The 26,137-nt window shown below is 38.9% G+C and overlaps 1 protein-coding gene across 1 annotated transcript; it reads left to right on the forward strand.

Moving 5' to 3' along the window:
* Positions 1–10,003: 10,003 nt before the first annotated feature.
* POLR1F (RNA polymerase I subunit F) lies at positions 10,004–13,678 on the forward strand. Its single transcript, XM_056483869.1, has 4 exons — positions 10,004–10,245; positions 10,322–10,463; positions 11,543–11,751; positions 13,157–13,678. The coding sequence occupies exons 1-4, from the start codon at positions 10,022–10,024 to the stop codon at positions 13,608–13,610; spliced, it is 1,029 nt and encodes a 342-aa protein (XP_056339844.1). The 5' UTR covers positions 10,004–10,021; the 3' UTR covers positions 13,611–13,678.
* The last annotated feature ends 12,459 nt before the right edge of the window (positions 13,679–26,137 follow it).

Raw genomic sequence — 26,137 nt, forward strand, 5'->3', positions numbered from 1 at the left:
AAAAACCCAAACCATAACACCCCCCAGAAAAAAAAAAAAAAAAAACAACAAAGCAAATCCAAATCCAAAAGAAAAAAAAATCCCACTAATGTAGTTTTGTTCAACATATCTTTAAGTTCTTCGCTTCCATTGTAACAATTTTTCGTGCGTTCAATTTATTGTTTTTTTGTCATACACTTGTGACTCCCCAATGCCCTATAGTATTACAATCAATATTTGGTTTGAAAATCCCACAAACAGAAAAAATATTGAAGAATACTTGAAAGTAAACAAAAGGTATTATGTCCATTTTATGTCCCTGTACCTTGGGGGTTCAGCTTCTCAAAAGCAAAATTAATGTCTCTTTTGAGGGCCATATTTAAAGGTATGCTTAAGAAACTGCTTCCACTGAGCGCAACTGAACTGTGATTTATTTTTAAAGTTAAACCTGGACAACTGTCTCAAACAAGGATTCTTTTGTAATGGCAGACTAACACTCAGACAAGTCCAATGATTAATACCTATTTTTGTTGCAGTGTCAGTATGAGAATCAGAGCCTTAACCTGCATTGCCCTGAACATTGCAAAAAATAGTAAGTGGATGTGCAGGCGCAGAAGTGATCAATCAGAATAAATGAATTTTATAAGTACAGATCTATTGAAGGATAAAAAAAGGAAAGAGACAAACAAAGGGATTTTTACTGCTTTCTCCCCACCTTTCCATTAGCACCCAATAGTGAAAAATGCCCACTTCCATCAGTCAGAGCAATCACAGCTGCCTTGCCTGCACACTCCTACAAGACAGACTGCACCATCCTTCCCCCTCACAACACCTACATTTATAGTCTGCAATACCTGCAAGCCTTTAAGATGACTCCTTTTAATGGTTTCCTCAAATACACTGCTCTTAACCCCCCAAAAAGGGTCATGTTTGAACACTGCAGGTTTGTTTGGAAGTATTTACTTTTGATTTTAAGTAAATGGACATTTTGGGGACTTCCACAATATATATTGGTTCTATCAAGGAATGGAAACATTACAGATACCCCCCAGCTTACTGGCAAAGAGAGGACGTTCTGTCAAAACAACGCATTTTTTTGGGAACTAAGAATTTAATTTAAAATTTCCTTCTTTGATGGCACTCATTTCTTTGGCATTTACATTTCCAATGTTTATACTGATGTCTTAAGAACACTTAAGTAGAACATTTATTTGCAAATAAAATTTCATAACTTGGCAGACTCAGGTTCTCTTTATAAATCTAAGAACTATAAATCCTTTTTCATATAAACATATGTATTATTTCCTACAGAAAGTGTGTGACAAGCACAAAGTTTATTCTCAATCTATAAACCTGCATGAGACAGCTCATCCAACAGAATGAGTTTGCACAGGCAAAATCAAAAATATACCTGTCCAGTAAAGGTAAATAAATAAATAAAAGGTAGAAATAGCAGTGACTTACCAGGAAAATTATACTGTATGTTCGAATAACCCATACATCCATTGGAATGCAGTTGTGGTGGAAAATTACAGAACTTTTTTCATCATTCTGCCAAGTGAAAACTAGCAAAAAGGGAAGAAGACAAAGACACCCCAAGCTGTCCTTTTTGCAGGGATGCACACAGCCCAGCAGTGAGGGGGCTGCCAGGGAGATCTGTTCATTTTCTCCTGTATGCAGGCATCGCTAGAGATGGTCCAAAGATTTTCAACACTAATGTGGACATCTTGCCTTCTCTTCTGAGACACAGAATGAAAACAGAGTAAAAACAAACACAAAATTAAAAAAGCAAAACAAAACAAACAAAAAACAAAACCAGAAAAACCCACCAAAACCAAAACAGTGTATTTTTCCAAATGACAACCACTGACTGCCCCACTGATTGCCCTGGGGGTCACTGCAGAAGTGATTCCACTTACAGAGAAAGAGCTCAGTCCTGGTTTAGCCAGATTACTTAACTTCTTGGATAGCTCATCAGCAAGAGATTAGAAACAGGCCTCAGCATGGGTTTCAGTGTTGTGGACCCTGAGGCTTTCATGTTTCACAGCTGCCTCCAGCTGGCCAGTCTGGCTGCCACCACCGTGCTGCCCTGGAGAGGCACCACACCTGGCTCATCTGGCCAAGGAGAAGCTGGGAGCACTCACAAGGTCCTCATACCACTTCTCTGGAGTTCCACTTGAGCCTGGTTGTCCTAGTGAACTCCAGTTTGACAACAGGTCTGCATTTTCTTCAAAATCCTCAATGGAGATGGTGAACATGGACTCAAACTGAGAGTAATCGCAATTTATGTTAAATTCCACTGGTAAGTCCAGCATTAAAAGGCACTAAATTCTGATATTTATCAGCTATGGGGAGATGCAAACAGGAGCCTTGCTCTCAGAGTGGAATCCAAAGTTTATTTAGATATTTGGCCAATTGTGGAGAAAGGGGTAAACTTTGGCTCTCCAGAGGAAACATGTTTCCTAATCCAGAATTTTTACCATTAATCAGTAATCTGTTAAAGAACTGAGAGCTTAAAAACTCAGGCTGCTTCAAGAGGACTTCAGGGTCCTACCACCTGAACCATATCTGGACAGCAAGAGCCCATTTTGCTCACCCTGAAAGCTCCCATTCTGATTTCTCAGCAGCGTCACTGTCTCACTTAAGGTTACACTGCGAGGCCCTCTTCTGTCAGAATGAAGTAAGAATGATTTACTGCACAGAGGAGCTTGAAAAGAATCACTGCTCTGGGAGACACTGACTAGCACAGCCAGCTGAAACCCTTGAATTTGGCTGTCGGCTTGCTGCAGTTTCTCTCAGGTTTGGGTGTTGCTGCTTCCCTCCTCCATCACCACCTAAGCAGAGGAAATTTCTCATACTCTTAAGTGATTTGGGTAAGTGAAAAGAGAATCTGAGAGCAGGATTTTGTCCACACCTCATTCATTTTTTTTTTCCTACTTTCACCAGTGTAGGGAACATTAAGATTGTTTCTCACAGAAAAGTCCCTGACACTCATGGCTTTTTTCTGTTATTGGATGGTTTTGGTTTGTGGGTAGGAGTTTTTTTTTTTGGGGGGGGAGGGAGGTGGTGGTGGTTTTTGGTTGGTTGGTCAGTCTCAGTTTTTTTATTATTACTATGACTTCTGAAATCTTGGGGTTTTTACATGGAGGGGGTGGATGTGATAGTAAGCAATTGAACCTGGTAAATGAGAACGGGACATACTAAACTAAACCAAGAATTCAGCAGAAAGTTGAACAGGAATAGAAGATTTTCTCTTTAAATTAGGACAACTTGAAAATCGCCCAAAAATTGCACTACCTTATTTTTTTCCTTGATATTCAGTGACCATTCAGGCATCAAGTGATACCTAGCACTGATTTATTCATTGGTGAGACACTAACAGTTTTCAAGATAAGGCACAGCACACTGGAGCTTACCTAATCTACTGAAGGTGCATTTGCTTGAGCACCCAGAGCTTCTGTGCTCAAATGCAAAAGTTGACAGTCAAACTCTTCAGTATCCACTCAAAATAATGACTACTACCCTTTATTTTTCTGAGGGTAGATAGTGCTGCTATTGGTAGAGGCCCAGCTCCTCTAAGAAAATAAATTATATTACAGACTTTCTAAAGTAGTATTCATAACCTGAGAAGGGCAGCAGAAAAATAATAAATCTATGATTTTTTTTCACTGATGCCTTTTTCTTTAATCTTATCTTTAAGAAGAGCTTTAGGAATAATTTCTTCATGTACAAAGCACTGATTAAAATAATTAAAAGCTTATCTTTGAGATATTCCTGGAAAAGGAATCTCAGTGGTTCCTGAAAATAAACAGGATAAACAGGCAAATGCTATAATGATTACTCAGCCTCTTTGGCTTGCAATGTGAAAACAGAAGCCCCATCAGATTGGAGATTTTTTTTCCATTCTCGTAGGATGGAAATACAACAAGAACAATTGTTTTGATATTATCCAAACAAGTCCATATTTGATCCAAAACAAAACCATAGACTAAGACTTAGGAGACTAAAACTAATCCCATTTTTTAACTCTGAAAAGAATTGTCTCTCATTTCCATTACATTTGGAGCAAAAGCTTCAACTTTTCTAGTCTATCAATACAAAAGAATGTTTAACTGCAGAAGAAAATACAGACAAAAATCCCCCAGATAAATGTGTTACCCTTACAGTTAATAATAATCTACATGCTAAAGTCTGTAGATAAAATTTAAAAAAAAAACCACATAACTGAGTTCTTTATTCTTGTTTTTAATACTTCTCAAATGTCAAGCCTCCTGAAATTCACTTATAAAAATCAGACTGTAGGCTTGAAAGTAGCCTAAGAGATATAATCAGCTATCTTTCTTTCAAATGGATGATAACTTTGGACCTCTCTGGAATGGCAAACTCCCCAGATCTGGGACCTGTTTTCCAGGCCAGAAGGATTAACAGTTTTCCGTTAAAAAAAATAAAAACAGAAATAGCACTGTGCAAGAAAGGATTAAAGTATAACTGCCTCATTGTTCTTCATTTCATTTATAAATGTCATCACAATTCTTTTTGTAACAGGGCTTAGGATATGAGGAGCACTGAAAAGACAGAGCAGGCTATTACTAATAGAACCAGATTATTTTGTCTTTTGCAGTATCTGGAAGAAGTATAGGAGTCATAAAACAGGATGACAAAAAGACATTTTCTACTCTTAAAATGAATAGCAGCTGACTTTTCTGGAGGCAATCCCCTATGGATCCTTAATTCCCATCTTTCCTGACAATTTTAAAAACACCAGAGTAAAAGGTTGCCAGAAGTTTCTCAGAGTATAAACTGCAAAATAGCACAGACAGATTGTCAAGAGACACCTCATTTACCCCATTTACAACCTGAGCATCCATCTCATTTGTTAGCATCATTCACCAGAAGCACTCACAGTGCTGTAGAAAAGCCTGACTATTCTTACAGTGGCACAAGCTGCTTTCCTCTCTTGTTTCTGTGGCAACATCATCTCTTGTTTCTACGAGAAAGGCCATGTTATCATACTATTTAATCCACTATCAACACTTCACTCACTGGCTGGAAACACACAGGAGAGTTTCAGCATTAGACCAACAGCCAGACCTCCACAGGTCATGATGTCTCTGTGATTGAAACTATGCCTTCAAGTAGAGCTGGAGAGGGGCACCACAGTCAGCATCAGGCATCCTCCATCAGGTTCCTTATTTCTACAGATATAAGGCCAGGGAGCTATCTGAACACAGGTCTTTCAGTAATATTTTATAGACAAGGTTTATAACTCCACAAGAGTGATCCCCAGCTGTATCAGTCATTCCCAGCAGGCAATAACCTACTTAGAGAATCAAGGGCCAAAGGCAAATCTACTCAACCCCCAACTGGTGGAAGATGTCCATCCCAAGAATAGAATCATAGAATAGTTTGGATGGAAGATACCTGAAACATTGTCTAGCAACAACTCCTCCTGCTGTGGGGAGGAATTCCTTTGATTGGTTCAAAGTCCCATGCAATCTGCCTTGAACACTTTCAGGGAAAGGACATTCACACTTTTTGTGGGTACCATGTTTCAGTGCCTCATCACCCTAACAAGGAAGAACTTCTTCCTCATATCTAATCTAAGATCACTCCTTTTGAGTTTGAAGCCATTCCTCCACCACTCCATGCCCTTGTGAAAAGCCCCTCTTCAGCTCTCTTGTAAGTCCCCTTTAGGTACTGGAAGGTGCTGTAAGTTCTCCCTGGAGTCTTCTCTTCTACAGCCTGAATAATTCCCTGTCTGTCTTCACAGAGAGGTGCTCCAGCCCTCTGATCATCTTCGTGACCCTGCTCTGTACTCAATCCAACCGCTCCTTGTCCTTGCATCATCAATGTCACTACAAATCAAGACAAATTATTAGCTGAAAGAAATTAACATAATTGCTGTCTTATCGCATTTCTTTCCCTTAATGTTTTTCTAAGTCATTTCCTAGCTATTAGAGATTGACCTACTAATTGCTGACAAAACAAAGCAGAGTCTGCATAGTGTAACACAGATTAAATTTTCAGCCAGGCATGCAGTTCCTCTTGTTCCCTTGGACAACAGCACTTTTCTGTACCAAGGCTTTTGTGTGCCATCTGGTGGACTTTCAGCATTTGGTACATCTTGTTTAACTACAAATAAAGAGAGTCCTGATACCCTTTCAGGATTATCTACCTTCTTTTGGTAAGTTTCATCTTATCATCCTGTATTTGCTCAAATTAATGCTTGCCTGACAGTTATTCCTCTCACCTTTACTACTGTAACTGTTGTTAACTTCAGCTAACCCTTTACACTGATAGATTTTATATGTAATTGAATGGTCACCCTCTCAAAAATAACTTCCACAAAACTAGCCTAACAGAATTCCATATATAGGACAACAAGCTGACAATCCTCAGTGGCATTTAGATGCTTAGTTCTCAATGACCTCAATGCTAGGATTAGTCTCTATTTGACATGAGGGTCAAAGATACTGAAGCACACCTATCACCACATAACTTTAAAAACAAAACGGAGAGTTTGAGTACTGATTCTTCCTTCTAAGTATGACAGCAAGAACTGTCATTAGAAATACTGTAGGTTTAAAAATTAAAAAGGAGAAGCCAACTAAAATATTAAAAAAAAAAAAATCCAGAGCAAAAGTTTTGTACCATTTCCAACCTTTCCAAGACTTCCAAGACTTTAAGGCTGGATGAAGGCCACCCTCAGAATGAATGAGTTGCACCTTCCACAACAGAGCATCAATAAGCAATTGGATGAACTTTCTATCTTGGATGCAAGATGGCAGTGACTGTATGGGCAGAAAAGACCAGCTGAGAGGAGCTGAAGTTGTGGTTGCCAAGGAATCTCCTTTTTGGAATCTGGCCTTCCTTTCACAGAGAAAACAAGACAAACCCAGATAAAACAGGAAGAAGAAGAAGAACAGCAGTGAAGAGAACAGAAAAGGAACAGAATGCAGCTCTTGGGTTTGGTCCCCATTGTTACTTGCAACCTGACCTCTAGAGAAAAACAGGCTCAGGACAGTCTTATCAGCCACTATGGGATTTGGCAAACATATCAACAGCTGGGCTGTTTTAGACATTGATTTTAGCTGCCTTTTTGGACACAGGCTCACTGCAGTGCTGCTGAAAGGTCAGCTGATGAAAGCTAACATCAAGAAGTAGAAAGATACACGACTAGGGAAGAAAAAGAAGCCAAGAAATAAATGTGGGGATATCAGGATTTAAGTCTTACAGTCCAGACAGTTTTAAGAAGTGATCTGTGGCTGGAGGAGGTGGCACTTGGAATGAGATTCCTTTTTTCATCAGAGTATCTTTTACAGAGAGGTAGTGACTCCAATTCATACCATGGGTCTGAAGTCTCTACAAGACTGCAAGACAACACTGCTTTTGGTACAGGTAGATCATGCTGCATCCACAAGCAGTGTGACCTGACAGGTGTGGATGTGCAGAGAAAAACAGCTGGTGCTGACGCCAGGTATTTACAGTCGAAGGATTTCAAACAGGCTATTTTGAATTATCTCTGGCCTACCACACAGACTTAATGACCATTTGGATTTAAATTCTCCTGATTATTTTAGCCTGAAAGGAAATCTGGGAGTCCCAAGAGCATTGTGTAATGAAAACCAGGCACAGTAGCAGGGAAAAATGGAGATTCAATTAGAAAGTACAGACTCGACCTCTGTAGGGAATTTTCTGGACAGAAGTCCATGGGGATAACCTTGGATAGTTGCAAGCCCTGAGACACAGAGCCATTTTGACACCATCTTGGCCAACCTGACTACAGGGCGAAAGACAAAGGTCCACATTTTGTTCATGATGTCATTCCATCTTATTCTTAGTTTTTATTTTAAGAGCAAAAGTAAGTTTTTATTATCCTGGATAAAATTGAGTGGAGTCCTTAGTGTATTATATGTTCTCATTGCAAACTAAATCCACTCATAAATAAGAGTTATAAAACATATATTTCTTCTAGGAATAGAAGTGCATGTAGTTATTGTTTAAGGTCTTTAACCAAGATTGAAAGCACATTGCAAGCTTTAAATACGATCCAAATAGTTGAAATAAAAAATACAATATTTTTTCCAGAAAGCTGAGGCCATATAACATAAAATTAATTTCAACAGCCATTAAATACCTTGGAGGACTAAAGCCACATAGGAATACAGATTACAGTAGTTCAAGACATTTTCTCTTTCAATTTTGGAGTTTGGTATGACATCTGAAAGCCATTTTACGTCAGTTCTTTCACACTAATCCAACTTTACTTGCAGTAAAGTACTGCAAATTATACCATTTGTTTTACTTGTGAAAGCTAACAATGTCCTGTCTTCACAATATGTTCAGTCAAAGAAAACTTTCTGGTGATGTAGCATTTAAGTAGTTTCAAAGGCTTTTGCATCACTAAATGTTTTATAGCGAGTTCAAGGATTTCTGGTATCTGACGTAAGGCTTGTTTTCACAAAACAACAGTGTTTCTGAGCCCTCCACAGTATAAAAGGAATTTTAACACCTTTAATGAAACTGATACATGATCTTTTTTTGTAGTTCCCCATGTGGATTCAATCAGTTGGAAAGTGTACATTTACTGTAACAAGTTAAGTTGATATAAATTAGATTTACATCAATGGGAGAGCACCTTTTCAAAGTTTTGCATGAGTTCAGTTGAATCAGTCTTAACTAAAATCATACTGTGCTGCTTTGTGTGGATATGAAATCTGAGTTACTTTTCTGGACAAAATCTTCAATAACCTGCTGCAAATTCCATCATTTACAACTGGACAAGGTTTCTATTTGTAATACTGCAGCTCACTTTGTAACTGCAGTGTCGAATGCACCACAAATCCTTTTGAGGACTTGTATTTATTTTTGTTCTCCTCAGTATGGGGTTATTAAATGCATTTAAATATTTCTCACCGTATACTAAAACTGGATCTGGGGTCTAGCAACAGAAGACAACTTCTGTATTCTTAAAACTGCTGCATATGAAGAACGCCACTAATTTGTCATTGTGTCTTTTGTCTGAATCACCACATGTTGTGTGAGATGTTACACAGTGATTCGTGCCATTACAGAAATACACCACGGGATCAGTATAAACAAGAATACTGAACTTAAAGTAAAGCATGGACATGAGACACAGGAAAAGATAATGATTTCATTATATTTGTCTAAGTCACTTTGCTGTGAATTGCTGGCTTTTGTTTTTAGGTATGCTTTTTCTTTTTTATTTTTTTGTCCCTGCTTGCTAGGAGTGTAACCTGACAACATGTTGAGCCTTGTGCAGACCTGGTGGAGCTTGTAGCCACTGCTGCTTGGGCCCTAGCCAAGATGTTCGGGCTTTTTCGGTCTTGTACCCCAGCACAGTGGGCATGTCACAGCCCACCAAGAAACTTCCTATAAAGGGGCAGTGACCAGGGGTAGAACGGACCACGGTGCTGGCGGAGCGCGGGCTCCCCGCGTCCCCAGCGCTGCTTTGCCCGTCCCTTATCAACGAATTAACAAATTGCCTTATTGATTGACCAACTCGATTGCGGTGGGTAATTTATAACAAGTGCGATTTAAATTTACAAGGCCACCGTAACACATCTCCTGTCTAAGGGAGCACGTGTTCGGTTCGGGTTCCCGGTTCGGGTTCCCGGTTCGGGTTCCCGGTTCGGGTTCCCGGTTCGGGTTCCCGGTTGGGATTGGCCAGCGGGAGCGCGGCGCGGCTCCCGGCGGGGTTCCCTGCGGGCAGGGCCGAGCGCCGCGGGTTCGATCCCCGCACGCGCCATACGCTCAAGAGCTGGACTCGATGATCTTTCCAATTCAGAATATTCCGTGATTCCGCGTTGTGAAATGAGTCGGAAAGAGTTAAAGATGACGCAGGTCTCTGCGGCACGAAACTCCCCGCTGAACGCGAACACACGCCCCTCGCCCGTCCCCTCACGCTCACACGCCGGCCCCGCCCGTCCCCTCGCCCTCAGGAACTCCGTCACTGCCGGGCCCGCCCGCCTGACGCCATCGCAGCGCGCCGGCGGGCCGAGTGTCGGTGTGTGGCGGCATGGCCGTGCCGCGGGAGCCGCCGCCCCGCCCGGCGCTGCCGCCGCCCGCCGCCGCCGCCCCGCCGTCGTTCGGCGCGGCCCGGGCGCTGGCGGCGCGGCGCCGCTCGTGCCTGGTGCTGGCGGCGCACCGGCGGCACGTGGCGCTGCCGCCGCGCTTCCTGGGCCGCAAGCGCTCGGGCATCCGCGCGCAGCTGGACGCGGAGCTGCTGCGCTACTCGCAGAGGTGCGGCGCGCTCGGGCTGGCGGGGCCGCGGGGCCCCGGCCCGGCGCTGACCCTGCCCCTCCTCCTGTCCTTCCAGCCTGCAGGGAGTGCCCGTGGCGTACGACAACATCAAAGTGGTCGGCGAGCTCGGCGACATCTACGACGACCAGGGGTTCATCCACCTGAACATCGAGGCGGACTTCGTCATCTTCAGCCCCAAGAAGGGGAAGAAGCTGGTGGTATGCGAACGCCTTGGCGTCTCACGGGACCGGCTTTTTTATTAAGTGGTCTGGGGCTTACGTGATGGCGTGTTTTAGTTTATGTTAGCTTATCCATTTATGCGTAGCTCATGGCAATTTATTAGTTGTTTGTTCTAGTACATTTTACTGTAGTTTGTTTTGTCCGTTTCTGTATAGGTATACTGTATTGCTACTATATTACTGGAGCTTTGTATCATAATTATTACACATTTGCCAGTGAATTCAAACTGTATCTCATACCGGTGCTGCTTTCTGAAGAGCAGATAATTCTCAAATAGGTGCGTTTGTTACAGTGACAGGATTGTTTAGGATGCTCTCGAGCGTTCGGTTCCTTCAAGCACAGGAGCAGGACATCGAGTGGGAGCCTGCCTTTCAGTAAAGGAGGTGAATGGCTCATAGAACAGCGTTAAGCTTGTCAAAATCCTTGCTCAGCACTTGTGGGTAAAGTATGTTGAGAGCTGGCTTGCATTCATTGTAGTGTCATGCCTTTTGCAGCACAGCTGGTGTCTTTATAATTGTGTTACAGGACAAGTGTGCCATCTTCCTGGGAAGAGAACAGAAGAGTTTTCAGTGTCATTAATTCTATGGGGAAAACAAAGGTGGATATGGTTTCATAGGCATATGTGTCAGAAACCCACTGAATGGAGTGAAGAAGCTTTTTATGTCTCTTCCCTGTCTTCAGCTGCTAAGTACTGCTGTGCCAGCTTGAAGAGCATTTTAAGCAAGTAAATCAGACTTAAAATGGTTTCAAAGCAAAGTTGATCACTGTAGTGTAAGGAGTTACCTAATCTGTTCAGGTATTCACTGCAGCTTAATCCCATGTTTTGACTTCTCTTGCAGTTCAGTTCTATTTTCAGAGGAAGTGTATGAAGAGTGTACAGGAATGGCTTTGGTTTTAGTGAAGGAGCATTAACTGATTGCTACATAAAGTGACTGCATAATTTGTGCATAAACTCTTATTGAAAACTTTCCATATAGGAAGCTATATATTTAAAGGTTGTGCATTGAAAGGGCAAATTTTTGCTATAAACTTGCATAACATTCTTTTTCTTTTTTAGGGTGTAATTAATAAAGTGGCCCCTAGTCATATTGGATGCCTGATACATGGATGCTTCAATGCATCTATCCCTAAGCCTGAGCACATGTCCATTGTACAGTGGCAAGAGCTGGGATTTAAAATAGGGGATGAACTGAAATTTCAAGTGTTGCACTTGGATTTTGATACAGCTGGGGTGTTCTTCATTCGAGGAGGACTCACTAAAAGCAGGTACAGTGCTGTAACAGAGAATATTTTTAACTGATTTAATACATTTTTTGCAAGCTAAGTGATTTTGTTACATCTTAATCTTTCAGTTTTCTTATATTTACACAAATGCCTGTATAACTACATATCTATCTATCTATCTATCTATCTATCTATCTATCTATTGAGATGTTGTCTTAAACTAAACTTTCCACTGTTTAGGGCTCCAATGGAAGTTTACTCTGGAAAAAGTAAAACTAGGTATTTCTTGAACTTTAAAAATCTGAGTGTGTTGACCTATGAATTGTTGATTGCATGTATAATACATGCCCAAAATAGCACATCCAGGTGTCTAAGAGTAGCTTTGTGCATGGGCTTTTCAAGTGCAAACAGTCCAGGAGTCCTGAAGACAGTGGTTACATTATGCAAACATCTCCATATGTATTGAAAAATGACAAATACTTGCTGAAATGTGAGAATTTCAAAGATGAGAGAACGTGTCAACTTCCTCCTTAGCCCTCTGTAAATTTATAGGGCACCTCACAAGAGATCTTGTCTTCAGAAGAGTTCATTCATGTTTTTCTTTTAAAATACTCATTTACTGAGCAATGTTTTTCTTTGAACATGGTTTTGGTTTTGATTAAATGTATAATATGACTCCTGCTGGCAAATTCATAGCATTTTTTGTTTCTTTCTTTTTTTTTTTTTTTTTTTTTTTTTTTAATCTGGAAGGATGCTCTGGATCATTTCAGTGAATTTACAATGAAAGTTAGCAATTTTGTCTTCAGTGCCTCTGGGGACATGAAAACCTCCATGGTTTTTAATTGCATTCTTTCCATATTTGTCTTCTTAGACATTTTCTCTAGTATTCTTGGTTGTGAGGTACCTGCTGGGAGGGAGATTTGGTGTTTTCTTGTGGAGGATTTTTTTCTTCTTTTTTTAAAACTTCTCTGGCATCACCTTTGTTTTAATTAGAGTAGGGTAATTGCTTGGCAAAATCAGCAGTGTGCCTCATATATGACTGAATAGGACACTAGCTCTGTGTTTTTGTGAATGACTTAAAAAATAACCCAAAAAAGCTTTACTACATAATGTGCTATTATGAGTTAGGGGATGAAGAAGCACAAGAAATGAGGAAATATCAAATGATCTGTGTGGCACTTTAGAGAAGAAATTTAAGATTCCAAAGAGAATGTTTATTATTTGGTAAGAAGGAAGCTAGTAAGTAACAGAAATTACCCTGAGAGTATTAAAAGTTATGATTCTCTGTAACACAGAGTACCATGTCCTCCATTTGTTGTTGTTTTTAGCAAATGTTTGTATTTTATCTGCTTGGCGTAAATACATATTTTAGCAATTTCTGACATTTCACTATGTGAGATGCCCTAACATGTCTCTAATCCAGTTTATTTTCTATATTTCTTTACAGCATGCGGCCCAAAAAATCTGTCACAGTCACTGAAAGTACAAATGGGGACGAAATTGAAAAGCTTGAGCAGCAGGAAAATGGCTTGAATGACTGTGAGGAAGATAATGTCACAGAAGAGCCTTTAAATGAGACAGGTAACCTTGAGAGGGAGAATGAACAAGAGCAAAACATTGATGCTGTGAATGGAGTATGTGATGATAAAAAGAAGAAGAAGAAAAAGAAAAAGGACAAGCAAAGAGAACAGGAGCTTGTATTGCCTACTGGAGAACAGGAACTTGCATTGCCTACTGGAGAACAGGAACTTGCATTGCCTACCAGTGACTCCAGTGGTTACCAAAGTGACCATAAAAAGTCAAAGAAAAAGAAAAGAAAGCATTGTGATGAAGTTGAAGAAAGTGAATTGCCTCAGTTGTCAGAAAAACCCAAAGCAAAAAAGAAAAGGACAGAAGTCTGAAGTGCCTTTCCTGTGTTACATTTCAGAGGTTTTTGATAAGTTTCAATAAATCCCTGTTTTCAAAATGGGTATGTCTTTTTCTTTATTGCACAGTCATCTCTGCTAGGTCAGATGGTGTTTGTGTGCATATGTGCACCACCAATTTGAAAGGCAGCATCTTTTAAAGTAGTAATAGAAGAAATGGGATAGATGCAATATCTGCCTGGCTTTTTTACTGGAAAACAAGGCACAAAAGAACCATGGAATGTCATCACAGGAAGACATGCATCACCTCTGTATCTTGCTTTCCAGTTCCACACATTAGACAGTTGGTAGTTGTGATGTTTGCTACTCTAACTCCATCTTTGGCAATCAGTGTCTTGAATTTAAAAGAGTAGATTAGGCTTATTTTTGGGTTTCTAGGAAATTCATGTGAATTCCCAGGGGGCTTAAGAGATAAATTTGTTTTGAGTATCAGTGCTTTTGGTTGCAGTTCTTTTCTATTGTGAGGAGCTCTGGGGAGAACTGTTGTGTGACATGGTCTAGTCTTTGATATTGATTTACCTTTATATTACAAGATTACAAATAACCAGCTCTTTGAGGGCCTTGTAAGTAAACAGCATGAATGTGGAAAATTGCTCTTTATCTCTGTCCTAGGTGATAAAACATTTTGCTCTAGTGTTAATGCTGGTGCTATAAGCTCACTTCAATAGATGTGTTTGCAAGTTCTAATAACATCCATTCACATTGAACATATTTTGAATTTCAAGTGTGACAATACTTGTTTTAGGGCTCACTTTGTGCTATATGAATGTCTTTTATGCTTCTTTAAAGCTCCAAATGTACAAAGTTACCAGCTTATAGGCTGGATGGCATGGCAGTACATAGCAGGCATTTTAAAGTTATGACACTATAAAGAACCAAGTTAAGACTTTTTGAAGACTTACAAGAAGGTGAATTTAAGTAGCTAATGCCAGTAGTAGCAGCAGAAACTGCAGGATATCCTCTTGTGTACCTCATCTTGAAGCCAGTTTCTGAGCAGTCCTGGGATGACTGTGAATTGTCCCTGTTGTGTTTCTACAAGTGATGATGCTGACACTTGCTTTATGTGCAATGTCATAGACACTGGCTCTTCTAGCCATGTCTCCTGTACTGTGACAAAGCCTGGGAGGTCAGATGATGTTTGTAATGTATTACAAACACTGCAAGGTCAGCTGAGGGCAGTATTCTGGTGTGTTCACAGTTCTAGAGAATGGCACACAAGTCCCACCCTGTTGTATTTAAATTACACAGGCAGGCTGAAGGTTGGGACACAATTTACAGTCAGAAATTATGTGCTAGTTTCCCCTTTTTATGGATATATATATATATATATATATAAAATATATGTATATTTATGTAGCAACTTGTGGGACAAGCTGGATGGATGGGTAAGAAGGACATGGAGAGGAGGATGGCAAGCACAGTTATTTTGATGCCAACATGAAGAGAATGATGGAGGCAGTTACTGTTGCAGATGAACCAAAGACTGAGTCTCATGAGTTCATCTCTTACTCCTTAATACTCACTGTACCTCACTTTCCCTTTTAGGGAAGGGAAACACATCTCCAGAGTCAAGCCTCACCAGTTGATAGAACCACTCTGTAGCACCAAAAGTTTCTCTTGCTCTGTTCTGCCTTTTCATCAAATAAAGAAGACGTTCAGGGGGAAGTACTGAAGCTGCAACTAATGAATCAAGTAGCAGACAATAGAAGTGCTTTCAGCTCTTTGCTCTTTTCCCACTTGTGCTGCTTTACCATTCTGTTGCTGGGAATTGCTTACTGTAGTTTAGCGAACTGTGCAAAGTGTTTTGTTGATGATTAGTCCTTTCTGAAAGCCTACGATAATCTCTGTTTTGGCTTTACTTAGAGGCAGGTTTATTTTTGGCACAGAAGTTTGGCTGTCACCCACTTGTATCATTTTTTGGTTTTCTTTCTTGGGTTGCAACAAAAGAGAGCAATTAAAAATAAACGCAGAAGCTAGCAATTAATGATTGCTGAACAAGTTGTTTCTCCAGTGATACAAATACCACAACGTGTTAAATTCTTGCTAAATCTTGAGTCTTTGGAAGGGGAAAATTGAAGAAAAGACTTACAAAAATACAGAAGAAAAATGTGTTTTACACAGTTGGAGGCAATATTGGCAGCCTCACAGCTGCACTGTTGATGTTGCTGTAAATACTGTTTTGGCATTTGCTAAATATGGCAAGAAAACTTGGATTTTCAAAAGTGAATTTTCACTCTGATCATGATTTAAATCACTTGTCTTTGTTTTTCCCCATAAAAAGACAAGATTTTCTGATGCTTATAATTAACAAAGGAGCTGAACATGGCATGTTCCATTAAAGTTTCTCTGAAGTTTGATCTCTATAAACCTTTAACTTTCTGTGTTCCCCTGGACTACAAATGAAGAGTTATATTGAATTTTAAGTTGAGACAAGATTTTTGAGCATATAGAACAATCATTTATAAAGTTTCCTGTGAGGCCAGATGACTTCATTTTTTTATGTGCAGCCCTTCTGTTTTTTTTTCAAGGTGCATTCTAGTACAAATCATATCACAAAGCACAGAGAAGGTTAGAAAGTAAAATTGTTTTTTCCCTTACAACTGTGTTGATAGTTACACCAAGGTAACTGTGACCTAGAGAACGAATTTGCTGGGGTTTTTTTTCTGTTTTAACATTGAACTTGCAACAAAGCCAATATTTACTTATGGCTGTGGTTGGTACTCTTGTCTGTATTATGAAAAATGTAGTTCCAACTTAGCCAGTTATAAGTTTCTAAAGTAGAAGCTGCTACTTTGTAGTATAAATATTTTGATTCTGCAAATGTTTCTCAGTGTATTGTATGCCTTTGGCAGAAGAGCAAGCAGTCTTACAAGAAGGTATTTTTAGCTGTCTCTAAAACAATTGTTTTGTATTCTCTGAAGCTTGCAATAATCTGCAGCGTTAACTTTTGCTCTTTGTCTTTTCCTTGCTTCTCTTAGAAACAAATTCTTTGCGTTTTGACTTGGCACTTTGCTGCTGCTTTAAATACTCAGCCCAAACAACCCAGTGGATGAGCTCTAGGGAAAGGATTTTTTTTTTAAAGGGCTTAAGCAAGCTAGCTGCCTTTTGGAAAAACATGAGCCGTGATCAAATCTGCCTCTGAGTAAACAATTTGCCTTTGGAAGCATCCCAACCTTAGATAGCCTCAGACACTGCAGAGCTTTTGCTGTGGAGAGGTTATGGGATCTGATGTTCTCAGGATCATTACTGTTGGCTATGGAAGGACTCAAATAGTTTCATTATAATAAGGCCTATATTTTTCTTACCAAAATGTTGATTCTATTCTGCTATTGAGCTTTTAGAAATTCTATATATTTAATAAAGTCTGAGAGACTTCAGTAGGCTTTGTTTATAAGAAGAAGGTATATTCTGGATTCATGTGAACAAAAATAAGACTGAAAATCAAGCACTTCTCCAATACTGTCACTAAATAAGTTTCTTACCAAAAGGGCTCAAGATTTTTTTTTGCTCTTCGTAACTTTACACATAATTAAGTTAAAGTTGGGTTTAATTCAGTTGTAAATATTGTCCCAAGCCACTCAACTGACCTGATGTTAACCAAGTAAAAGCAATTGCAGCCTGGCCATGACTTCAAGTTCCCCTGAAGCCAACTGTCCTAGGCAAAGAATGAATAAGCTTTAATTTTCCCATTTTAAAGCACCTGGTCCATAAGATTGAATACAAAATGATCTCCCATTTCCCAAACTGATACGTCTGTGGAATATCTGGTAGATCTTCTAACTGCTGGTAGAATGTTTCTGTTACAACCAGAGACAGTTGAACTTGGAAATGACCTTATTTGAGAAATCTATCTATAAAAACAGTTGAAATGAACTTTCTGTACAGAAGGTGAGTGAAGCTGCAGAAGTTTTTAGTATGTAGCAAAGAATCCTCAAAAACAGAAGAAAGAATTTTGCTACAAGATTCATTATCAATACCTTCCTCTTTTATGGATTATTTTAGTGTATTTTATATGAGTAGAAGGTTAAGCTGACACCTTTGGTCTCTAAATCTGTATGATAATTAGTAAGAATAGAGTTAAAAAGACAGGAATAACTATTGCCCTTCAAAGGTTTCTTGCTCATTATTACCCATGTTCCTCCTTCCTTTATGTTTTCTTTCACTGGTGCATTTGGTGTATGGAAACTTCTCTAAGAATATTCTCAATACACTGGAAATATGATGTCCCATTCAAGAGCAGGATTTCATTGTGCTGCACAAATTGAGTGAGCAGAAATGTGTGTTTAAGAGGCTTTGTCAGTCCTGCATTGCTTGGAAGCTCACATTGGGTCTGTCAAGTTTGGACACTGAAGAAGCAGATCTCTATCAAATGCTTTGACTTGAGTTGCAGGTAAGGTCACATTCAGAAATAATATTTCAGTTCTACCTGCAAAGCCAGAATCAGTGGGCATGACCTCGCTGTGATACATCCATGCCCAGCTGATGATGGACATTGCAGCAGTCAGTGGAATTGCAGGCTGTGCAAGTGTGGTCCCAGATTTCATTGAAAGCATTTTGTCAAAATTAGTGTGGAATAACTCCCAGTGATTCAGGGAGCTGGCTGAAGCCAGAGTCATCTTGTTTTCAATGAGTAGGCTCCCAGTGACAAGTCACAGCCTGTGATTTCATTTCCTTATAATAAGTGTGTTAGCACTTGGATAACTTAAAAATTCTGTACGGATCAGTCAAATCAACATTTAAAAGCTGGACTAAAAGAGAAGGCAAATTTATCCTGCATCAGTAAATATGAATAATAATCAGAAAAAAAGTGGCATCTGACCCTCTTCCAGGATCGTGCCATTTTATTACATATAAGTTTGAAGGTTCATTTCTTCTCCAGAGTTTTGGTCATCTCTACATGGGCTCAAAGATGATCAGTTTTTATGAAGCATTTTCCTAGGACAAGCATTTATCTCCTGTCTGAAAAAAAGCCACAAACCCAAAAAACCCAAAACAAGAAGTGCACAGATGGTATAGGTATTCCTGGTTTATTTATGGAGCCTCAGTGGATTAGCTTATGGATTTGTGAAGATGGGCTTGCCTTCACCTCTGGTATATCTACATTCTCCCCAGAGAATGATACTGTGATACTCCCCAGTTCAGGACCTCTGCCTTTCAAAGAAATTGCATATATTGTGGCTAAAAATTAGTCTGCACTGATGATGTATGGAATGTGCTGATAACTACTTTTGATATGATTTTCTTGGCATTAAAATGAATTGAGCATAAGTGACCTGCTTTATGTCTAAACTAGTTACTAATCCCATATTTTTCTCTCTGAGAGGACAATTCCTGTTTCACAGATATAATTTGAAAAATCGTCTTTTCATTATGACTAGACATTAGTTAATCTTGAGCTCTTAGTTTTCTGGGCCAAAGGAATTATATTTGAATGACAGTTCTAAGGTTTCTGAGGTAGAGAAAAATATGCATATGTTACAGATTTAAATGCATTTGCATATCCATTTTTCTACTCATGGAGTGTTTCTGAAGTAGTTACCAAAATATGCAGATGCTCACAGATTAGTTTTGGAGTCATCTGTGTTGTGACTATTTCTATCTCTCTTCAATGTCTGGTTTACAAAACCATTGTCATAAATGATCCCCAAATAGAATCCAGCATCATCATATTCATTACTGTTTCATATTTATCCTGTAAATCTGTGGTTGTGCCATTTTATGATGAGGAATGTGAAGACAAGCTGTTGCAAATAACTTTGTATCTTCCTATTAATTGAGTATAGCAAATGTCTTTTCCCAGGAAAAATTATTACTGCAATTAGTTATGGTGAGACTTGTTTTGTTTTTTCACTGGAGCACGCTTTGGAAAACAGCCTAAAGAATTCAATTAATATATGGAAAATTGACTAGGAGAGAAGGATTTAAAACAAAACAAAACAAAAAAAGGCTGGGGATTTTTTCATAAAGAGTGCAAAGGAAAAAATTCAGTTTTAAGGAGGTTTTGGAAATCTCAAAATTTTTCCTGAGAATGAAAGAAAATTTGAAGCTCTTCTTTAAAGGCCTTTCTCATCTCTTCACTAAATATTTTCAGTCCACTAAAAATGCTTCTCTCATTTTTTGGAGTATGACATAGAATATTTTAAATGAGCAAGTAGTCATTACATATAGAAGACTATTTCATTCTAGATACCTGAATTGCTTTGTTATGGAGTGAACCAGAGGAGTTTTGCCTCCCAAATTCATATTCTGGTGAAATTGACTCAATTTAGTAGGTGTCTCTTGGGGTTTTTTTTTTCTTTTTTTTTGTTTGTTTGTTTGGGTTTTTTTTTTTTTTTTTTTTTTTTTTTTTTTTTTTGTTTGTTTTGTTTTTTTTTTTGTTTGTTTGTTTTGTTTTGTTTTGGGTGGGTTTTTTTTGGCTTTTTTTTGGTTTGGTTTGGTTTTTTGTTTTTTTGTTTTTTCAGATGTGTCAGAATATGATTCCATGAAGACAGCTCTACTCCACTATGATTTTACACTTCATATTACAAATCAGTGTAAGCTTTGGAAAAGTCTGACTTGAGGAAGGCTTCTGCCTGTTCTCATGCAATGCCACATGGTGGAGTATTGCTTTTTCTTTTGGGCTTTTTCTCCACATCTGTCATCTAAAAAACTCAAAACTTCTGTGAACTGGTATTTGATGAGAAGAAGAATTTCAGCTAACTGAAATAAGGCTAGAAATAGAATTTGTACCAGCTCTGTATATCAGCATTAAAACCTTGGTATCTACCCTGGCTGCTGTGACCATGTTGCTTTAGTTTATATTCGAATTTTCATATATTTTGAAGTGCCAATAATACTGGTATTCATCTAGTTTTTCACTGTTCATATTTCACATCCTTTCTGTAGTTTATATGTATAGGAAGAGAGATTTCTGTAGCCATGCTGTGAATAAAAGCTCATGCAGATGCTGTGATGTCTAGGTACATTTGTTTGTTCTTCTTTAAGTAAATTTTTAGTTAATGCCCAGTTTGCAGATTCCTGTCTACTTAAATGAAATACTGAATTTCTATAAGTTTCATGGACACTAGTTGCTGGGTAGAGGAGAGAAATTATATTATTTCCCCTGTTTGAAGAAAAGTGACCCAAGTTCAGCTGTGGTGAATACAAACCACTCTGTGGACTCCATGGCACTGGGAAAAGCTCCAGGCAGAACTTTGCACCTTATTATACTTGAGGGAAAGGGGAGGGAGGCATCCTTAGCTCTGGTGCTGAGGAAACAACTTGGGTTTGTCTTTACTGCACTTGAGGATTTGGTTTTTTTTTTTTTTTTTTTTTGTGTTTTTTTTTTAATAACATGGAATTATTTTGTGTTTATTAACATGCGTGTTTGTTTTGTTGTAATTTTTTTTTCTGAGTTTGCTGTAGACTAGTTTGTTCCCCTTGGGAACAAGGAAAAAGGCTGAAAAGTCCATGTTAGTGTTGAGTTCATCAAAGCATTTTAGTTTTCACATAAGCCCACTGTTAACCATCAAAACCTCACTATTATTCATGTTAAAATATCAATGCCTGATATAAGACCTGGAATTAAGATTTTTAAAGAGCACAATTGGAGATGGGGGAGTTTCTCTCTGTACCACCAGCCTGAGCAGGCTGCTGTGCTGTGACAATACCACTAGAAGACACATTTGAAATATATTATTGTAAAAAGGGTGACATCAGATTGAACTTTTAGCCCTCTGCATTATGTCAGTTCCAAAGTAAAATACAGAACCTGTCTTGGAGGCTGAGACCATAACCCACTTGCCTGCACTGAAATACAGTAATGTGCTCAATTACCCTTAGCCTTGTTCTTAATAAGATACTCTTAAGTGTTTGTCTGTAGAGCTTCACTGGGAAGGTTAAAAGGTGTCTTAATCCTCCTTAGTGTGGTGAATGATGTTCCTGCCCAAACATAAATCCATTTGTTTTATGTGTAACTAATGTAACCATTGGAATCTTGCAGAAAAGGTGGATGAGAAAAGGTGGATGACAAATTCTTTACCCCTAGTAAGGAATGACATTTTTAAAGAAAACTGAGCCCTGCTCATGAATTGGTTGTGGGGATTTGTCTTTGAGGGGGGTGTCAGGCTTCTGTGCATGGGGACTCATAAACAGCAGTAAGACTTTGCCAAGTGTGTGTGAAAATTGGTGATAGAATATGATAAAATATGCAACTGTGTTTGCATTACATCTGAGCTCTGAAATAGATGTGGATGTCACTCAGGTTGCTTCAGACTTAGTCATAAATTATCCACTGACTTATTTTAGGAATTGTGTGTTTTCTTTAAAAATTTAACTAGAGAGTAGAATTAAGGAGATTCTCTGAAAAAGAAAAATACTAATTCATTACTTTAGAGGAAACACTAGAGTTTAAGGCATATTTCCATTATATCCCATTAGCTAAATTTACTATAAATGAATGGAAATGTGTCCTAAAGTTTGGAATATGTTCATTCACACTGCTTTTTACAGGGATCTGATATAAAAATTAGTGTATGTGCCTATCAAAAAAAAAACCAAACAGCCTACATGGGACCAGTGTTTGTGCAGCTCTGGTTATTAAAGCTCTAGAAAACAGAACCTTCTCTTCAATAGATGCCACCCATGGTTAAAGACTTCCACTCTGTTAAGTAGTGCCTTTCACCACTGAGCAATTTCATTTACTCTTACTCTTGAAACACCAGCAATATATTTTGAAAAACAGTTTTCAAAATGTCTTCTCGTAAAAAGTCCCAGTGCTGATAAATGGACAGTGTTTCTGTTTTCAGGTACAAAATTTAACCTAAGACTTTTTTCTCTTGAGTTGGAAGATTTTCTAATTAAAAAAAACTTCTCAGACAAATTATAAGGAGAATAGCATTCTCACTAGTTCAATAAAAAATTAACAGACTCCTTGTGAGATCAGTACTAAAGCATTATGTAAGTGACAAATCAAGTGCATTCGTAGTTTTGTGTGTCTGTGTGCAGTTTATGTGAGATGATTCACAGCAGCATGCAGCAGAGCCAAGATGGGGAATAGCAGGACTTCTGCTGAAGGCTTGAGTCAGAAGGGATGGTCAGGGGGCTACAGGAGTGTGTGACCTCAGTGTGCTCTTTGTAATGTAATGTATCAATATGAGCAGTATCAGAAGAAAAAGAAAGGTGTTATCCTAGTATTTCAGCTATTTTAGGCTGAATGTGCTGCAGCATTATTTTGGCACTGTGCTGGTGGTGTGTCTGCTGTCTCCTGGGGCCCTCGTCAAAAGCAGAGGAAAGTCTCCTGCTGTGCCAATACTGTAAAATAAATAACATTCTCAGAAGATTAGTACAGAGCTGGAGCACAGAGTGTTACTAGTGTCATAAAACAGACAGTAAAAGGGTTGCTTTCTAAAAGGCAGGACTAAGGAAATGACTGATCCCAGGGAAGGATAAGTTTGTTGATCTGGAAACATCATTTAAGAAAGAAATGATGAGCAAAAAGTTGGGAAGTTATGAAGGGACATGTGTCCAAAATGCAGATCTGTAGCTCAGCTTCTTCCAAGTGCATTTAACCTTGTTTTGTCTGGAAATCTCATGAATCTGGACTGTGTTTTGAATTTACACTTATGTGTATTGGTGTTGCTTAGTTTGGATGTGATACTGTATAAATGCTATCTGGAGAGGGTTTTTTCCCTATATTGTTATTGTAATTTGTAAGATAAATAGTGCATTAATTACTTAAGGAAGAAAAAAAAAAAAAAAAAAAAAAAAAGATAAAAGGCATGCCCCAAAAGAGTGAAAAGTGTGTGTTGTGGGGTGACAACTAAATTCCTGTCTAGTTTCCTTGTCATTTACATTTTGCTTCCGATTTCCAGGCTGCAGTGAAACCAGGCTTATGTCTCTCTTCATCCTTCTCCACCACCCCTCGTAAATCAGAGAGCAATCAGCAGTTCCAAACCACTTACTGTGTGCCTACAGATATTGTAAGTGTTGCTTAACAAGAAGTCAAACAGCTAATCATTGTCATACACACTGCAAGTAATTTATGGCTGTGCCAGGGGCTCTGCCCCGTGCTGCACCAGCTGGATCCTGCTGTGGAGGATCAGGGGATTGTCAGGGAGAGCTGCTGCAGCCTCCCAGCCCAGGCACCCCTTTCCTTTGCAAGGGCTGGAGGTGCTCACATAAGCACTGTCTCCATTCAGAGTATGACTGGAGCTGTTGGAAGCCACTGCCCAGCTACTGAGTGTATTCCTGTTTAATTCAAGTTCTGGAATTATATTAAAGGAAAGAAATAACTGTCGTGAAGAGAGAGAAGAACTGGCCATTTGATGTCCTTCTTTGTATCAGCCAAAACATGTACATCTCAGGAACATAAAGGAAATTTCCTCATTTTCCAATCAGTAGTACTTCTGAGACAGGAATGGACTGTTGCTTAAGGCAAAAATGATTGTTTGGAATTTTGAGAATTTTAAGCCAAAGGCAGGTTTTGAGGGCAAGCCAGAGGGAGGCATATGCACAGGCAGCCTGGGAGCAAGGAGACAACACCTTGGCCCCTGTGGCCACCTTTGTGAGTTTTATGCAGGTTTGGATCAGTGAGTGCACATTCCTTAAGAAGGATTTGACAATTTGTGTTTTGTTTTGGATTTTCCTATTATCCAGTTTTAAATTTGCTGCTTAGAGCACAGTGTATTTTAATTGATTATTGTATTAGGATAATGGTTTTCTCCTAGAACTGTTTCTCAGCTTTCTGTTTATTGGGTTGTCTGTGCTTCAGGAGTAAACAGGACCCCCAAATCTCATTTTGGGTCCCATTCACTATGTGCTCTTTTTGTCACCATTTTTCTCAACATGACCCCAACAAATGAATCCTATTCCATCTTCAAGGAATGACAAATTTCCTTTACTTTTTGAATCTCAAATCCTTGGTTTCTGCATCTGAAGTAGAAGTTAAATGGGAAATCCCCATCTGTATTTAATGTGCACTTGGCTCATTTTATTTATATGTTATTTCTTTAAAATAATTTTTCCCTTTCAAAAGTCAAGGTTGAAAGTCTAACCCTGTTCAAGTCAATAGGATTTTTGCCACAGAGTAGTGGGGCTACTGAAACCAACTCCATGATCCCAGAAGGTACATTTTTATTGCTTATTTTTATCTGTGAGCATCAGATTGCCTCATCTTTGATCTCTTCATTACTGTCTCCTTAACAGTCCTTTTCATAATGGAAAATAGGCATAAGGTGTTCAGTCAGTTACCAGAACTGGAAATAAAGCTCATGGAATCTACCTTAATTTAATTTCTTCTTTTTAGGCTTAAAGGGTTTTTTATCAGAGTGCATAACTGAGAAAAGGTCTCTTAAATATTCCAGTTTTCCCTAGTTCTAAGTGCCAAATTTTTTTCATAAGAGAAGCCATCTTAATTTTCTCTGTTTATAGTTTAAATCTACCAATCTTTTGCTTTTCCTGTTTCTTTTCATAACTAATAACATTATTAACAGAAAAAAACCCCTTCTTTTTCATTCTCCAATCCATTTAACTGGTCATATATGAATAAGAATGGTGCTGTCCAAGATCATAAGAACATAAATAGCAAGTTCTGGTGTCAAAACCAAGGCTTTGTACCTGAGGAACCATAAAATAGGGAGAAATGGCCATGATCTTCATTATAAAGTACCAACAAAGTCAACTGCTCTATTATAGGGAGGTAAGTTTTATTGTGGGCAGATGAAGATATTAGAAGGTCATTCTGTTATGATCCCTATTTGAAGATATTGGCTGGGGAGCAGAATGAAATCAAGTCTTTTCTTTCTCCTGAGTACTAGAAAATATCTCTATTCCCCTTTATGGTTTTTTAATCAGCAGTATCAAGCTGTTAATAAGCTCAGCACAAAAATCTCTGCAGACTATTCTGGTGAAACATGACATTCTTCATTCCTACATAGTAGCAGATGGCATATTACTTTTCTTTTGCTGAAATGCTTCATTTTGGAGCAAACTGGACTTTGTAAAGGGAACTTTCTTCCCACAAAACAATGCAAACTTCAGGTATACATTAGAAAAAAGATGCAATTTTTTTCTACCTGTGCCACCAAGTGCTACCCTTAGATATTTCTGATTCTCAGCTTTTTATTCATGCATGTACTGAATACACAGGAAGCAATGCTTTGATTTTTGTCTGATTTCTCAACATCTCATGCAGCTTTCCCATCCCCAGGGATCTGTCCTGAACCAGAGCATCATTCCTCCTTCCCTGCCCTGCTATGTTCTGGTCTTAGTTTTTTTCCTTCATATTTCATTGGGTGTTATTCTCTATTGATCCCTCCAGGACCAAGCCAGTTATTTGTGCTTCATGCATTGAGCACTGCATCTTCATTTAACCCTGGCTGCCATGGAGGAAGGATTAAACAATGGAAATAACCCATGTTTGATGTCAGCACAGTTCAAACAGAGTGGGTGTCAGTGATGGTGACTGAACCTGGAGCCCACAGCAAGCTCCTGTGCAGCTCATGTCCTGTCTCTAAGGCAGTCTG

This window comes from Oenanthe melanoleuca, chromosome 2 (assembly GCF_029582105.1).
Source record: "Oenanthe melanoleuca isolate GR-GAL-2019-014 chromosome 2, OMel1.0, whole genome shotgun sequence".
NCBI lineage: Eukaryota > Metazoa > Chordata > Aves > Passeriformes > Muscicapidae > Oenanthe > Oenanthe melanoleuca.